The following is a 17,592-nucleotide window of genomic DNA, read 5'->3' as shown; positions in this document are numbered from 1 at the left end:
GAATTTGTGAAATAGTGACATAGGATAAAATTTTGAGCTGTGAGCCACAGCTCATGTTCCTCATCATAGCGATATTGTATACATTGTATAACAGTGTTGAGAAATGTTTAAGCCATGAGGATTTATGAGATTTCTATTGCACTCTTTAAGAGTTCAACTTTTAGAATTGAAAATGTAAATACCATGAACTCAGTTGCATTGATCATAATAAAACCACTTCATTTGCATATATAACTGTAAAATAACAGTTTTGATGTTAATGAAATACATTTCATTTTTTATTTTTTTGTCAAAATGATGTATATAATATGCCTATATCTCCTAGAATGGCATTCACCTGCTCATTTTGTAAATATCGAACATTTGAAGAAAAAGACATTGAAGCTCATCTGGAAAGTGCCGTTCACCAGGAAACTTTAGATCATATTCAGAAAGTAACCAAATTTGACAAAGTTGTGATGGAGTTTCTTCATGTAAGTAGCTGCCTTGCCTAAATCAGATTAATGGAGGGAGCCATAGACTGTAGATTCATTTTAAAAATGCATCACAGTGGCCTTAAGCGTCATCAATGGAATTAGAAAAGAGACCAACAGATCTCTAAACATAATTGTGGATAATATCTGCTTAAATGTATTATATCCTTGTTTTTGTGATACAAGGATGTGCTTAAGGCTTGGCAGAAATGTTTAATCAGTACAATCAGTTTGTAGCCCAAATAGCTTTGCCACTTGCAAGTTTTGAAACCTGCTTCCTTTTCAGGCATTGGTTTGACCATCATTTATTCCCTACCCCCATGTTGCCACTGAAAAAAATGGTTTCACCTGGCTGTTTCACTTGCCTATGACCAAGAACAGACACATATGCTAAAATTCCAGCTTTTGAGTAGACTTTGAAAGATGGTATATACCCATTTAGTAGAATATGTTTGAGAGGTTTGGGTTTTTACTTTTAAAAAAAATGTGTATGCAGTACCTGTCAATTCTAAAACCAGTTTGTAATACTGCTCCCAGTGCGACGGAGGGGGGAACAGGACTGTATTGTTTTAAAGAAAATTCTGTGAATATTCTGGCACTTTGTAGTTCTCAAGCACTTGTTGGCATGCAGTTCCCATCAGCCCTAGTTGGCAGAGCCAGTGATGAGGGACGATAGGATTGTGTCTAACGATAACAGGATGCCACAGATTGACTAATCTCTAGTTACTGGACTCTGGCCAATAACCTGCTGTTGAGAGTGTAGGAGATGAACTTGAGATAAGTAAAGATAACATTTTTTTCCTCTAAAGGATATGAATTTGTCTTGTAGGAATGTATGGTGAATAAGTTCAAGAAAACTTCCATGCGTAAACAGCAGACCGCAAGCCAAATGGAAGCTGCTCTGATAACTGAAAAAGATGTAATGGAAGGCAAGTAGCTGATAAAAGGATCTGATTTATGTAGGTGCGGTAGTTTTGTTGGATATGGTCAGAACCGCACAATAAAAAGTCAGTCAGTTTCCAGAGCGTGATCTCTGCAGTATCACTTGGTTTGTGGACAAATTGAGACTTACCTAATATCACCTGAAAGACAGTCTTGTGACTTTGAAACTGGCATATGTTGGGCATTCCTTCTCTGAAATGCTTGAGACCAGAAGTGTTCCACATTTTGGATTATTCTTCAAATTTTGGAATATCTGCATTTTGTGTTTACATGATGGGGCATCTTGCATCTGGCCTACACATGTGCTATTTTATTATGCTTTGTGGGCATGATTGTGTTTCTTTAACCTCATGGTTTGTTCATTTTTATGAGTCACAAGGCTGGAGAGAGAGGTTGAGCATGCAATGGTGGGAATTATTTTTGTGTTAACACTGGGTTTAACCAAGACGGGCTTCATATGAATCCCCTTTATCTTTATTTGGGAAAAATACATTTGTACTTATATGCATAAAAGCTTCAAATTGTTGCCTTCCTTTTATTTCCAGGTGTCACACCTGATGATCATATGATGAAAGTGGAGACCGTTCTCTGCTCTGCATGCAGTGTGTATGTCCCTGCACTACACAGTTCAGTTCAGCAGCACCTGAAGTCTCCAGATCATGCAAAAGGAAAACAGGTACCCAGTCTGGCTGTTTGGTGAATTTAATGTAAAATATTGAGGCAGGAGGGGAAATTGACTGGAGAAGCTAAAGGGATGTGTTGTTATGCACTGCATGATTCCACCTCACATGCTGTTTTGCAGGAGACCAGTTGCATAACATGATTTGATAGACAAAATACGAAAAGTGTAAAAGCAATCAATTTGCTTTACCAATTGATCTTGGGACCTGAATTGTAAGGAGAAGCTGGAAATGGTACAATTAATGTTTGTCAATTAACCATATAATTAGAGTTTCCCTGCCCTGTAGGGTTCCTCATTTTTTATTTACCATTTAAACAAGGTCTGTTGCAGTTGCTACAAATATACCATACTGGAGTAGTCTTGATTTCCAAAAGTATACGTTTTAGCCATAAGTCACGCTGACATAGGTCAGAGGTTTGCAATATTTCAGATGTGTAAGATAAGCAATATTTTGTTACTGTACTAGGAGCTAATACGTTGTGATGCTTGCATATTTTCCTGGAAATTAAAAGTGGACTGGCAGCTATGATAACATTCCTTTTTTAAAAAAATGATCTTTATTGAAAATTTAATCATACCGTTTAATAAAACCAGGGAGGAGAAGAAGGAGGGAAGTGGAAAAGGAGGAGGAAGAAGAGGGAAAGAATGAAAGAAAAAAAGGGGGAAGGGGGAAACTGTTACTTTTGGACTCCCTTCTGTCCATTCTGATTTGCGCTACCTTAGGTGACGTGAAACACCCATACACACAATAATATATGTAGGAGGAAGAAAGTTGCAAAAATCTAAATCTCTGTGTTCAGGAGGAAGGGTCAAATGACAGAGTCTTCATTTCTAAGACTTACTTTTTTCCTATATAAACTTCTCTAAAAGTGGGGTGCATCTTAGAATCTCAAGTGTATCTTACATATTTTTGTTGGTGGTTGTACTGAAATTAGGGTGCGCTTTATAATCAATGGTGTCCTATAATGGAAGAAATACAGTAGTGAAATGCTCCCTTCTGTGGTGCTGACAAAAATGGAATACAGTATTTTACAGATTTTAAGTTGCCCTTGGGTGTATGGATGCTGTGGATCAATCCACACATGATGGTTTATATCCTTTACTGCCCAGGATTAGAGGTTGTGGACTCCACACACCCTTTCAGTTCAATTGAGAATTGCAATCAAACAGCAAATAGAAAATTACACATGCTTAGCTTAATTAATGCAGTTATTTGATATTAAAGCTTGGCATCTATATTTTTAAAAACTGTGGGAGGGGTGCATACCTCAATGCCTAACATAATTTCTTCTTTTTGTAAATGATTTTTATTAATACATACAAAGAAAAAGCATACTTCTAAAATACAACAACACAAAATGAAATTAAAACTACAATTTAAAAATTCCAATGTTTCATTGTGTAGAAAAGTAACTAACACCTTTATCTACAACATAGAACCTACACACATACTAAACAAACACCTACTAAACTCCTCTATACACCTCTCGTTCTGCATATTTATTTTAATTTCTTATTTTTTGGTCCCTTTTAACTATCATTTTATTTCTACCTTTCTACTTTTAATAACACTCTTCTGTATCAAGAAAATAAATAATTGAAGTTTGCCCACATCTTTGTTGTATAAAAGTAATAAATATGCCCTAGTCTTTATTGAATTTAGTCAAGGATTTCTCCTTCATCAACATTGTCAATGTGTCCGTCTCAGCTAATTCATATATTTTCATCAGCCAGTCATCTTGCATTGGTATATCTGGTTCTTTCCATCTCTGGGAATAGATTATTCTCGCTGCTGTAATCATATATAATAATAACCTTCTATGTTTCTTTTCTAATTGGTCATCTATCATCTCCAAAAAATACAGTTCAAGTCTCACTGTAATTTTAATCCTTACAATATTTTCTAATATAACTTCTATATTGGGGGATAATATGTGGTTTAAGTCTTCCAGTCCTTATATAGCATGTGTACTTAGCAACATTTAAGGATGTTGTTAGAACTTTTCTGTACACAAACCTACATTTGTAGTGCAGATTTAGGAAACAAACTTTTCTTAAAATGAAATAAATATCAATATTATATAATTAATATTTTAATAGAGTAATTAGTATTTTAATGTTCTGTAATAAGTATTCATACAGTATCATATGCAAACATACTGTTTTTTCAAAGTAAAATTGCATGATCCTGTGGCTTCATTTTTAAACTGAATTGTTTGAGATTTAAGGCTAAACATAATTCTTTCTGGACTATTCATACAATACATTGAGATTCATAGAGATCCTATTTCTTTAGTATGTTGAGCAGAGACGTTGGCTCAAGATCCAGTGGTGTGCTTTGGTATTTTTTCCTCTTTCCTGATTGATGTGGCATGATGTCCCATCAGGGAAGTAACTGTTCTGGAAAGTCCTTGACAGGTTTTTAGAAGGTGCACAGAGGCTGCTAAAGAGGGGCAAAAATCACTGATTCCATGATATAAACCAGTGGTTCTCAACCTGTGGGTTCCTAAATGTTTTTTGTCTTCAATTCCTAGAAATCATAACAGCTGTAAACTGGCTGGGATTTCTGGGAGTTGTAGGCCAAAACACCTGGGGACCTACAGGTTGAGAACTACTGGTATAAACACTGGAAAAACACCATTAGATGTGATATGTAAGCTTAATCTCTTTATGGTCAGACTAACGCCAGATGTCTAAAGTGTTAGATGGAACTCTCAAACACTCAAGAAAAGGGGAATTCCTCTTAACTTTTTCCTTTTCCACTATTTGTAGCATTGTGTGTTGAATGTCCCTTTCAGCTTGCAATGTTTATGGTGCAATTCTATTTACAGACTTATAAAGAACAAATTAAGAGAGAGAGCGTACTGACTGCTACCAGCATTTTGAATAACCCTATTGTGAAGGCACGGTACGAACGTTACGTCAAGGTAAGCTTGTGTTATAGAACAGTTTTCGGCAGCAAATCTCAGCAATAAAATTTGTTAAATTTCTCCCTCTGTGATTCAATTGAGTTAACTTTAAATTTGTGAAGCAATCTTAAATGGTACATTTAGGGTGCCTGTGCATGGAAGAATGGATGCAAATTGACACCCTTTTAATTGCCCTGGGTCAAAGTTATTGTCAAGGACAGAACGCCACAAGATTCAAAGTAACAGAGTTTATTAGATTACAGAACTCAAAAATGCCCGTAAAACACAAGGGCCAGGCAATTTTTGCCTTTAGGAGCAAAAAGGGGCAAAAGTAAATGTTCAAAAGATAAACCGGATTAAACCGGAGTTTAATCCGGGTAAAAACAAACTGCTTTCTTCAGCCTGGGTATAAACAAAACGAAAGCCAAGGAACAAAAGATAAAGAATGCAACTAATTGGCAGCAGATTCCTCTCTGCTGCCAACACTGTGTTTAGAGTAACTTGCGTCGCTCCCACACACACACACACAGCAGACAGGATTCCAACACGAACAATTCAGCTAGGGATTTTAGCAGTAGAGTAGACCAGTTCCGTTCCGTAGATCAAAGCCAGAAGCAGACGTTTGTAGTTTTTCCAAGTCCAAGAAGGGGGAAGACAAGCCGTGGTCAGTTCAGTCCGAGTTCTCAAAGCAGGAGATGGCGTCCGTCAAGAAGACGACGGAAGGTCAAGCTAATAAGAGTAAACACAGGTTTGCACAAACAAATGCCCACACAATCCCTCCCGCCGTCTGACCCTGGATTCCAATCAACTTACGTCTCAGCACAGGAAAGTACACAAGTCTTCAGGGAAGCGTCCCACACACACACACGAATCCCAAGCGTTTGCCCAGATTACCTTGCCCGACGCAATTTGCAATTGCTCCCAAGCCCCATTTTATGCCAGTTACAAATCTTCATCACTGTCAGCTGTCCTCCTTAACCCGGGCGTTTCCTCATCACTTTCCTCGTCAGAGCTGGAACACCTCTGACTACGCCCAACAGCATCTCCAGCTGTGGATCCCGTCCCATCCCTCCAGCTAAGCCATGGGTCTAATCCTGAAGGTCCCCATTCATCTTCTGCCCCATCATGACCAGTGGCCCCCAATTCCTCCCTTACCCGAGTCCAATCCATCTCATCCTCCTCTGAGCTAACCAGCCCTTCCTCCATTCTCTCCGTAAACCCTTCGAAAGACTCTTCGTCAGATGGTGCTGCAAATATGTCTCGCAGTCTTTTTCTCTCTCGCTCCTCGAGAGTATCCGACTCTCGAGGAGTCTTACGCCCACGCCTGTCAGAAACAGAGCCACGAGGCTCAATCATAACACTATCCCCTCTCACAAAGGCCTCCTCCCCCGATGGCGGAGAAGTGGCAGTGATACCCTCCGCTATAGCACCACGACGACTAGAGGTATCAAGTTTCAACAGCGAACGATGAAAGACTGGATGGACCTTTAAACTAGACGGTAAACGCAAACGAAACGCAACAGAAGAAATCTTTTTAACGATAGGAAAGGGACCCAAATACCGAGGCGCAAACTTTCCCCCAGCCTGTTTAATATGTTTGGAAGATAACCACACCAAATCCCCTTCTTCCAACTCCTCCCCTGCCTGCCTGTGGCGATCAGCCTGAGTCTTCTGCGTTGCCTTAGCTTCCAACAGTAAGCGACGGGCAACATCATGCAATGCAGCCATTTCCGTAGAGCGGTACACAGGGTCCGAAGAGACCACATTGGTCGACGGCGCCACACCTCCCCGTGGGTGAAAGCCATAAGTAAGCTCAAACGGCGTATGCTGACTAGACGTGTGCACCGCATTGTTGTAAGCAAATTCCGCCACCGGTAACCACTTCACCCAAGCCGTGGGTTGATCTAAACAAAAACAACGCAGATACTGCTCTAAGAGCCCATTAACCCGTTCCGACTGTCCATCCGTTTGCGGATGGAAGGCGGACGACACGTTTAACTTAGTCCCCAAGCACTCATGGAAGTGTTTCCAAAAGCGTGACACAAATTGCGGAGCCCTATCGGAAATAATCACCTCGGGTGCTCCGTGCAAGCGATAGATGTGCTTTGTAAATAGTAAGGCCAACGTAGGGGCCGCCGGAATGGTTGAACAAGGAATAAAATGAGCCAGTTTACTAAATAAATCCACCACCACCCAAATACAAGTATAACCCCCAGACTTAGGCAAATCTGAAATGAAATCCATGGAAATGATTTGCCATGGCCTCTCCGGAACAGGTAAAGACGACAACAACCCTCTAGGGCGCCCAACAGGCGTCTTACTCTGCTGGCAAACGGCGCAGCTGTCACAAAAGCGCAGAATGTCTTGCCGCATCTTTGGCCACCAGTAGCTCCTGGTGATAAGCTGTACGGTCTTGAACCTGCCAAAGTGCCCAGCCATGGGTTCGTCATGGTGGGCTCTAATCACCTCCAACCTGAGGGCCCCCACTGGTACGTAAACCTGCCCCCTACGCACCAATACCCCGTCTTGATCTTGGAGATGCGGCAGTATGGTACGGTTACCTGCTGAGAGCAGCATCAGTTGCTCCTGTGTCCACACATCATCTTTCTGAGCCTCAAGGATCTGATCATGTAACCCGAGCTCATTATCTACAACACACAGCGAGGCAGTAGGCAAGATGGTCTGACATACTACCTGCTCATTGGTCTTAAATTCTGGCTTGCGGGATAAAGCATCGGCCCGCAAGTTTGCCTTCCCCTCCACGAACTGCACCTTGAAGTTAAACCTGGAGAAAAACAAAGCCCAGCGGATTTGACGCTGGTTTAACTTCTTTGCTGTTTGCAAGTGCTCTAAGTTCTTATGATCAGACCTGACCACGATCTGATGCCGTGCCCCTTCAAGCCAGTGCCGCCACACCTCAAACGCCACCTTAATCGCCAACAACTCCTTCTCCCATATGGTATAGTTCTGCTCGAAGGGTGTTAGTTGCCGCGAGTAAAATCCACAGGGACGCAAGGTCCCTGAGGAATCCTTCTGAGACAATACAGCCCCCAACGCGTAGCTAGAAGCGTCCGCTTCTACCACGAACGGTTTGTCAACATCAGGATGGGTTAGTATGTTGTCCGATTGAAAACTAGACTTAAGTTGTAGAAACGCCTCGTGAGCTTCCCGCCCCCACACAAATGGCTGTTTCTTGCGCAGAAGCTGCGTCAAAGGTACCGTGAGCTTTGCAAAATTCGGAATAAACTCCCGGTAGTAATTAGCGAAACCTAAGAACCTTTGTACATCCTTCTTAGTCTTCAGCTCCTGCCATGAGTTGACGGCGTCAACCTTATGTGGGTCCATTTTAAGTTCCCTACCTGACACTACATGACCTAGGAACTCCACTTCAGGCACATGAAAGACGCACTTGGAAGCCTTGGCGAAAAGCCCATTAGCCCGCAGTCGGTGCAGAACCTGCTTGACATGTTGACGATGTTCTTTCTCGTCCTTAGAAAAAATCAAGATATCATCCAAATAAATCACTAAAAATTGGTCAATTAGGTCCCTGAACACATCGTTCATGAACCTCTGGAAGACCGCAGGAGCATTACAAAGCCCAAAAGGCATGACTCGGAACTCGTGGCATCCGAAACACGTGTTAAATGCCGTCTTCCATTCATCCCCTTCCCGTATACGGATTAAGTTATAGGCCCCCCGCAGGTCAAGCTTGGTAAAGACCTTAGCCCCTTGCACCCTTGATAACAGTTCCGAGATTAAAGGGAGCGGGTACCTATCCCGAATGGTGTATTTGTTTAGGATCCGATAGTCGCAGACCAGCCTAAGTTCCCCAGTCTTTTTGGCTACAAAGAATACTGGTGCCGCAGTTGGAGAACTAGATGGGCGAATAAACCCCTTGGCTAAATTTTCATCTAGAAACTCCCGCAAAGCTTGCCTTTCCGGTACAGTCAAGGCATACAGTCTCCCTGCTGGCAGTTTCGCACCTTCTGCCAACTTGATGGCGCAATCATATGGCCTGTGCGGTGGTAATTTGTCCGCTTCTTTTTTACAAAATACATCAGAGAATTCCCCATACTCAGCAGGCACTCCCTCCATATCAGAATGAGTAACATTTAGAGTGCAACAATCCTGCCTCTTTAAAATCACTTTACGTGTTGCCCAATCTACTTGTGGGTTTACTACAGCTAGCCAATCCATCCCCAGGATCACATCATATCTAGGCAAGCTCGTAATATCCCACACAAACGTTCCCGTTACTCCCTGCACCTCCCACGTTACTGCTGAGGTTTCCTGGTTAACCACCCCAGTCTCCAGCAGTCTCCCATCTGCTCCTTCCACCCACACGTCGCATGCTTTGCGCACCTTAGGAATGCCATGCTTCTTAGCAAACTCAATATCTACATAAGAGACCGTGGCCCCTGAGTCCAGCAGTGCCAGAGTAGAAACAAGTTCCCTTCCCCCAACAGATAATGTAATGGGTACGAAAACATGCTTCCTCCCCTCAGTTGACTGCTTGAGGAGCCCTAGTGCGTTGGACTCACGTCGCACTAGGGCTGGCCTTTTCCCGAAAGCTGGGAAGGTTTCACATTACAACTTTTGGCAAAATGCCCAGCATTCCCACAGTACAAACACAAGCCCAGCTGCCTCCTACGGCTCTTTTCCTCTGTAGACAGCTTTTTAAAGACCCCAAGCTCCATGGGCTCTTCCCCCATCACCACAGGTGCCCTGGTTACATGCATGGGTGGCGCACACATTGCTTTTGAATGTTTACGAGCCTCGAACCTTGCGTCTAAACGCAGCACCTTAGCTACTAAGGCGTCCCAGCTTTCAGCCGGCTCCAAGCGTGCTAGTTCATCCTGGAGCATATCATTTAACCCGGCAGTAAATAAAAGCATGAATGCATTTTCCCCCCAATCCAGCTGGTGGCGATACAGGTTAAACTTATTCAAGTAATCCAAAACAGTCCCCTTTCCCTGTTTCAACCGATACAGAGCCCACCCAGCGTTCTCCGTGCGGAGAGGATCCCCAAAAGTATCAGTTAACAACTTTTTGAAATTATTCAAATTGTCCTTGACTGGGTCATTTCCCAAAATTAAATTAGTGGCCCATTGTCCTGCGGGACCGGTCAACAAACTCAAAATAAAGGCCACCTTGCTAGTGTCTGTGGGAAAAGCATGAGCACTGAGCTGAGAAAAATAAAGCTCCACTTGTGCCAAAAAGGTTGGCAACTTGCACCTGGTTCCGTCAAAGCGTTCAGGAGTCAAAACATGTCCTTTCACGGCATGAGCGGTTTGGCTAACGGTAAAAGCCGTTTGCAATTGGTCTAATTTGGCTCTTAACTCATCCATCGTCTTCCTGACGGGTTTATTGCTGCAATAAACCTTTTATGGGCGTCGGGCAATCTGTCAAGGACAGAACGCCACAAGATTCAAAGTAACAGAGTTTATTAGATTACAGAACTCAAAAATGCCCGTAAAACACAAGGGCCAGGCAATTTTTGCCTTTAGGAGCAAAAAGGGGCAAAAGTAAATGTTCAAAAGATAAACCGGATTAAACCGGAGTTTAATCCGGGTAAAAACAAACTGCTTTCTTCAGCCTGGGTATAAACAAAACGAAAGCCAAGGAACAAAAGATAAAGAATGCAACTAATTGGCAGCAGATTCCTCTCTGCTGCCAACACTGTGTTTAGAGTAACTTGCGTCGCTCCCACACACACACACACAGCAGACAGGATTCCAACACGAACAATTCAGCTAGGGATTTTAGCAGTAGAGTAGACCAGTTCCGTTCCGTAGATCAAAGCCAGAAGCAGACGTTTGTAGTTTTTCCAAGTCCAAGAAGGGGGAAGACAAGCCGTGGTCAGTTCAGTCCGAGTTCTCAAAGCAGGAGATGGCGTCCGTCAAGAAGACGACGGAAGGTCAAGCTAATAAGAGTAAACACAGGTTTGCACAAACAAATGCCCACACAATCCCTCCCGCCGTCTGACCCTGGATTCCAATCAACTTACGTCTCAGCACAGGAAAGTACACAAGTCTTCAGGGAAGCGTCCCACACACACACACGAATCCCAAGCGTTTGCCCAGATTACCTTGCCCGACGCAATTTGCAATTGCTCCCAAGCCCCATTTTATGCCAGTTACAAATCTTCATCACTGTCAGCTGTCCTCCTTAACCCGGGCGTTTCCTCATCACTTTCCTCGTCAGAGCTGGAACACCTCTGACTACGCCCAACAGCATCTCCAGCTGTGGATCCCGTCCCATCCCTCCAGCTAAGCCATGGGTCTAATCCTGAAGGTCCCCATTCATCTTCTGCCCCATCATGACCAGTGGCCCCCAATTCCTCCCTTACCCGAGTCCAATCCATCTCATCCTCCTCTGAGCTAACCAGCCCTTCCTCCATTCTCTCCGTAAACCCTTCGAAAGACTCTTCGTCAGATGGTGCTGCAAATATGTCTCGCAGTCTTTTTCTCTCTCGCTCCTCGAGAGTATCCGACTCTCGAGGAGTCTTACGCCCACGCCTGTCAGAAACAGAGCCACGAGGCTCAATCATAACAGTTATGGAGTCATGGAAGTTGTAGTATTGCAAGGTCTTTAGCCTTCTTTGTGAAAGAGTGTTTGTGCCACCAAAATACGGAACCCAGGACTCCATTGCATTCAGCTGTGGCAGTTAGGTTGTGCCAAACTACACTTATCCTACCATGTACATTATTATAATTATAAAATTAGCTTGATTTAATTATAAAGTTGCTGCTTTCTAGAATGTCAGAACAGTGGGATTTTGTAATGGATTTCTTTCACTGTCGGAGTCGAAGTATAGGCAGTCCCTGCATTACAAACATCTGACTTGTGTATGACTCCTAGTTACAAATAGGGGTGAGACAATAGGAAGTGAGGATATATACCCCTAGGAAGGGAAATTCACTCCTGAAAAACAGCAGAGACAGCAAAACAAAAGTAGCAGGAGTGTTAACCCTTCCCTATGCTATCTAAAACTAAAAATAATGGCTGGAATACCTGTTCTGACTTAACATACAAATTCAACTGAAGAACAAGCCTAATAATAATAAACCTAATTTCTATCCTGCCCTAATCTCCCCATGGGGACTCAGGGCGGTTTACAACAAACAACGGCAAACATTCAATGCAGTAAGGTGCAACCAAAAACAAAAAACACCCTAAATCAGATCATAACATATTAGACATTGACATCAGGCAACATTGAAACATTACAATACATTAGACATCAAATAACTAGAAAATTACATTTTACGAACCTACAGAGCTTATCTTTTTTTGTAACCCAGGGACTGCCTGTAATCAGATGTGACAGAATATACTTATGAACATGATAAAGTAATGCTTCACATATACAGTAGAGTCTCACTTATCCAACATAAACGGGCCGGCAGAACGTTGGATAAGCGAAAATGTTGGATAATAAGGAGGGATTAAGGAAAAGCCTGTTAAATGTCAAATTATATTATGATTTTACAAATTAAGCACCAAAACATCATGTTTTATAAGAAATCAACAGAAAAAGCAGTTCAATACACTGTAATGTTATGTAGTAATTACTGTATTTATGAATTTAATAATAAATAATAATAAACTTTATTTATACCCCGCCACCATCTCCCCAACGGGGACTCGGGGCGGCTTACATGGGGCCATGCCCAGAACAATACAATATAACAAAATATAATAGAACAACAAATCATAGCACATTAAACAACACAATAAAAGAAAATATACACTGCATTAAACAAGATCAAAAGAACAATAAAACCAAGGGCGGGCCACAATAACACTAGATTTAGCACCAAAACATTGCAATGTATTGAAAACATTGACTGCAAAAACATTGACTACTAACAAATTGACTACAAATAAAGATGGAATTGCATAAAATAAAATGAATGTACAGTAACAACATTGTCAGAAGTTAAATCCATAAAAAGTTCAGTCCTTGCCGCCTAGAGAAACAACTGTGAATCCGGGCAGTAGGCAGACTGCGTTGGATAATCCAGAACATTGGATACGTGAAAGTTGAATAAGTGATACTCTACTGTATTGCATAATAATGATATGATTTTAAAAATATTTATATACTGCTGTTTATTAACAAAACCAAATAAAATGAATTCATATATAGTAGCATTATATTATGTTGAAGCTGATTAGTATCTTGCAACCAGATAAAATATCACTCCAAATCAATTGCAACCAGCTTTATTTGGATGGTGTGAATATTTTGACATGGGCCAGGAAATCATGATTTGCTGAACTTAATAGTCCACCAGTATTTACTCCAGTGAGCTCTCAAGTCCAGCCTTGTTGCATTATTATTGTATTCTAACCAATAAAAAAACTTGGTTTAGAAATCAGACCTTATATGTAGAACTGTGTTATAAAATCTATGATTTTACCTATTTATTCACATATTGATATTTCCCCCTTATCATAAGATCTTATGGCAGCATACAGACACAGTGCAATCTAGAATCTTCTAAAATAGTCTATAATGTTAAATAATATAATTTATGGATAGTTTTTGTAAAAATATGATGCACTTTTATCTGTGTCTGTTTTAATTTTTACAAACTGCCTTGACATACAATTCTGTCAAAAAAGCGTGAAGTAAATAACAGTAGTAATGATACCTTTATTCAGTATAATGCAACCTCTAAATGTTTCACCTGAGGATATTTAGAATAATGATCAGGGAAGTTAACAGAAAGCAAAAATTTGAAGGCAACTTGGGTTGGTAGAAACTAGGGCTGCAATCATTCAAAGATAATGATAATCCTATCTGTGTACTTTTAAATTAGTAAACTACGTTTGCATACATTTACATGTGAAAATTTTGAAAACTAGAAGCATGCTTTCTGTGTTTCATGTGGCACATACATTGTAGTCAAAGAGAATTAGAAGTGTTTGTCTTGTACGAGGAAAATGGAATTAAGAGTGCTTTTTATTTGCAGATTTAAGAAGTGTTTTCATTCATTTTATTTTTCAAGGACATGTGTTTGACTAATTCCAGTTTTTTTACTGCCATGTTTTAATATTAATCCATGCAAACGTCAACAAGTACAAGGCCTGCATCACTGACTGTAGACTAGTTGCCATTCAGTGTCTTAGAAGCAGAGAACAAAAAAAGAAAAGAAAAGAAACGATGTGTTAAAAGCACCAGGGGAAGAAAAACCCATCAGTGCTTCCTTGCAGAACATTATAGTATCTACTAGCCTTTTGAACTGTTCTGAAGAGATGAGAAAGAACCAAATACCATTTTGTGTTGGGGTTGGCTACTCCCCATTGTCTCTCAAAAAGGTGCTTCAACTAATGGTGCACTATGGTACTGAATATATTGGAACTTAAGTAACTATACAGAGAATTGGGCTTTGTGGATGGTTTCTGCTAAGGATTCTAGGATGCAACAACCAAGAGAAAGAAGTGTTTGAGATACCTTCTTATTTGCTCTGACTAATCCAGACACCTATAACAAGGACGCAATTCCAAAACCTCTGTTAGCTGTAATTGACTGTAAATTACTGCAAGATTGGTATTTTTGCTGTTTGTTATTTGCATATGGATTTTTATTTGAACATGATTTGGATTTGGATTTAATACAGCGTTTGGGAGGTATAAAGTGTAGAATAAAACATAAATTACTCTTGCTTGTCTGTAATATAAAATTTACCTGCAGTCTATGGTATGAAAATGCCTCAAAGAAATCCCATGAAGGTAGAAATAATAATAATAATAATAATTTATGCCCAGTTTTTTCTCTCCAAATAGGGCACTCAAAATGGCTTACAGTAAAATCAATACAATACAGTCAAACCCCAAAAATATAAATATTAAAATAGAATTAAATGTTAACAATATTAAAATAATTAAAAACCTTAAAATCTTCTTCGTAGCTAAAACCACAGCGCACCCCCCCCCCCCCGACTTATTCTTAAAATTCTCCTTCTGTAATAGCCTGCCTGAATAAAAGGTTTTAGCCTGCTGCCGGAAGGAGAGCAGGGAGGGGGCTATTCTGACTTCCCTGGGAAGATGGGAGTTCCAGAGTCGAGGCACAGCCACTAAGAAGGCCCCCTCTCTCGTTCCCACCAACCAAGGTTGTGTTGGAGGTGAGACGGAGAGAAGGGTCTCTCCAGAGGATCTCAGGGCCCGGGCAGGTTAATACAGGGAGATGTGGTCAGCCAAATAGCATGGACCTGAGCTACATTGGGCTTTAAAGGTCATAACCAGCACTTTGAAATTTGCCCGGAAACAAACTGGCAGCCAGTGGAGCTGCTGCAACAGAGGGGTTGTCTGCTCCCTGTAGCCAGCCTCCGTTAGTAACCTGGCTGCAACTTGCCTTGAAGACACTATGTGTTCAGTTTAATTTCATAGTTTCCTGACTGCTACATTCTTTATGTCACACAGTTAGTTCAAGGGTGTCCTTCTTTTTTAAATCTATTTAGGGTGAAAATCCATTTGAAGTTACAGATCAGAATGCAGAGCAGCAAGAAGGAGAAGACAAGGCAACTGAACCTGTTGAGGAGGAGGAAGAGGAAGAGGCAGAAGCTGAAGAGGAGGAAGAGGAGGAAGCCGAAGCCGAAGAGCAGACAGACTTCACTCTCGACCAAACAGAAGATAGTTAAATACAAGAAAATTTACACAAGTAGTGGAAAATGCTGCTTTACATTTCTGTCAGTGTGGCTAAGTATAAAATTTCTAGTAATTAAATACGAGGCTCTTGCTGTTACCCTTTACCCTTTGCATGCATTCCATTTCAATTGAAAATGTTTTTGTGTCATCTTTATCTCTACTTAAAATGAAGGTTTAATGTTTTTAGTTCAGCATTTTAGATAACCCCATCTTGTGTATGTTTTTAAGAGTTGATTTGTGATAATTAAGAACTGATTATAATAAAAGTAGGAAGTTTACATCATTTCGGCACAAGAATATTTCAAGGAAACACGGCATACGTAGTTCTAGGATGCATACAATTATGTTGTGAGTGTGGCTGTCACTTGGACTGCATCACTCAATGTAAAATACGTGCTACATCATATCTTGTAGGCTTTTTTGGTGATAAAATGTACTTGTTTGTAGCAATAAAACATTTGAATAATCTTGTCATGTAATTTTAAATGAACTCAAAAATGTCAGCTGAATGATACTTAACAAACTGTTTGTTCGATGGTGGGTATTATAATAAGTTGCTTCTTTGAAACACAAAATGATACGGTATCTTCATTTTGACACCAGCATTTCTGTAATACTACCGTCCAAAGCAGGGCTGGAATTATTTGTGATAAACAAATAAGACTAACTGCTTAATAATACTTCAAATAATCATGTTGTCAAAGGCTTTCATGACCGGAATCACTGGGTTGGTTGTGCATTTTCTGGGCTGTATGGCCATGTTCCAGAAGCATTCTCTCCTGACGTTTCGCCCACACCTATGGCAGGCATCCTCCCACCCTCTGAGGATGCCTGCCATAGGTATGGGTGAAACGTCAGGAGAGAATGCTTCTGGAACATGGCCATACAGCCCAGAAAATGTACAACAACCCACTTCAAATAATCCTTCACAACAATCCTTTTTGTTTCGGTTTCTGCTTACAAGCCTTTCTTTAAAGACCATGGAATACATCCTGTGGCATCTTATCATAGCTGGTGTTACTGGATTCCATAGGAATCCATAATACTATCTGAAGTGTGAAAAGGCCATGGGTTTAAAAGCCATCTTCTTACCTGTCACATTGGAACTTGTTACTACACACATATACAGTGTTTTTTTGTGCCCAAAGGTTTCATTTCTTCCCTGTAAGGTGTGGCATACACATGACTGTATTGAACAGAAAGATCTCATTCAAATAAGGACTCGGGGAAACCTATCAAGATTTAGGGCAAATTCACATTGGATATACATTGTTTTTAACTCCTAAGTCCACCAATCCAACTGCTACAAAAACCATGCACTTACCAAAGAAACAGGGTACCTCAGCATGTGGTGATATTGGATGTTTGTGGAATGCAAACAATATACTGCAGCTATTTGTGTAGATATTGAATGTAGTTAGCTAAAGTCAGACTGAGAGAAAGACAAGACTTCAGTCTTTAAGCTTGCTCTTACTATGCATGTACCTTTCTGGTACTCTTAACTCATTAGGACTTTGCAGACATTGGATTGATGTCATAGGTGGGTCTACTAAATATTTGTTATCTATAGATTGCATCCAGTTTGCACTTTTCTGGTTGAGAAAATAAGTGAAAGAACTCATAAGAAACATGTATTTTTTTCCTTGCAGTCCTTCAGGATTACTGTCTCAATACTTTAATGCCAAGTACTTATTTATTGAAATCAATGGGATTGCTGTCAGAATGGATTTGTACTGACACATTTAGGCTGGAGAAAACTGAATTGCACCATTCTCATTTAATAATTAGACCCTAATCAATTTTCAAAATAGTTAAGGCACTTAAAAGTATTTGAGAAGAGTAATAATCTAGATTATCACATGCAGTATTGTTCCTTGAAATCTTTCTTACATGACTACTTAATTACAAATCATTTGAACAGACACTTATG

At 40.6% G+C, this 17,592-nt stretch overlaps 1 protein-coding gene across 6 annotated transcripts in view; it reads left to right on the top strand.

Moving 5' to 3' along the window:
• The window catches only part of znf326 (zinc finger protein 326), a 35,036-nt gene extending 18,907 nt beyond the window's left edge, over positions 1–16,129 (top strand). For all 6 annotated transcript variants that reach the window (XM_008109275.3, XM_062978044.1, XM_008109277.3 and 3 more), the window contains 5 exons: positions 326–473; positions 1,303–1,402; positions 1,961–2,091; positions 4,929–5,024; positions 15,476–16,129. In XM_008109275.3, coding sequence (XP_008107482.2) covers positions 326–473; positions 1,303–1,402; positions 1,961–2,091; positions 4,929–5,024; positions 15,476–15,655 — 655 coding nt within the window. In that variant the 3' untranslated portion in view covers positions 15,656–16,129. The remainder of the gene's footprint in view (positions 1–325; positions 474–1,302; positions 1,403–1,960; positions 2,092–4,928; positions 5,025–15,475) is intronic.
• The last annotated feature ends 1,463 nt before the right edge of the window (positions 16,130–17,592 follow it).

The sequence above is a fragment of the Anolis carolinensis genome, chromosome 4 (genome assembly GCF_035594765.1).
Source record: "Anolis carolinensis isolate JA03-04 chromosome 4, rAnoCar3.1.pri, whole genome shotgun sequence".
In the NCBI taxonomy this organism is placed as follows: Eukaryota; Metazoa; Chordata; class Lepidosauria; order Squamata; family Dactyloidae; genus Anolis; species Anolis carolinensis.
The sequence above is the reverse complement of the archived record's forward strand: the minus strand, read 5'-3'. Positions and strand labels throughout refer to the sequence as shown.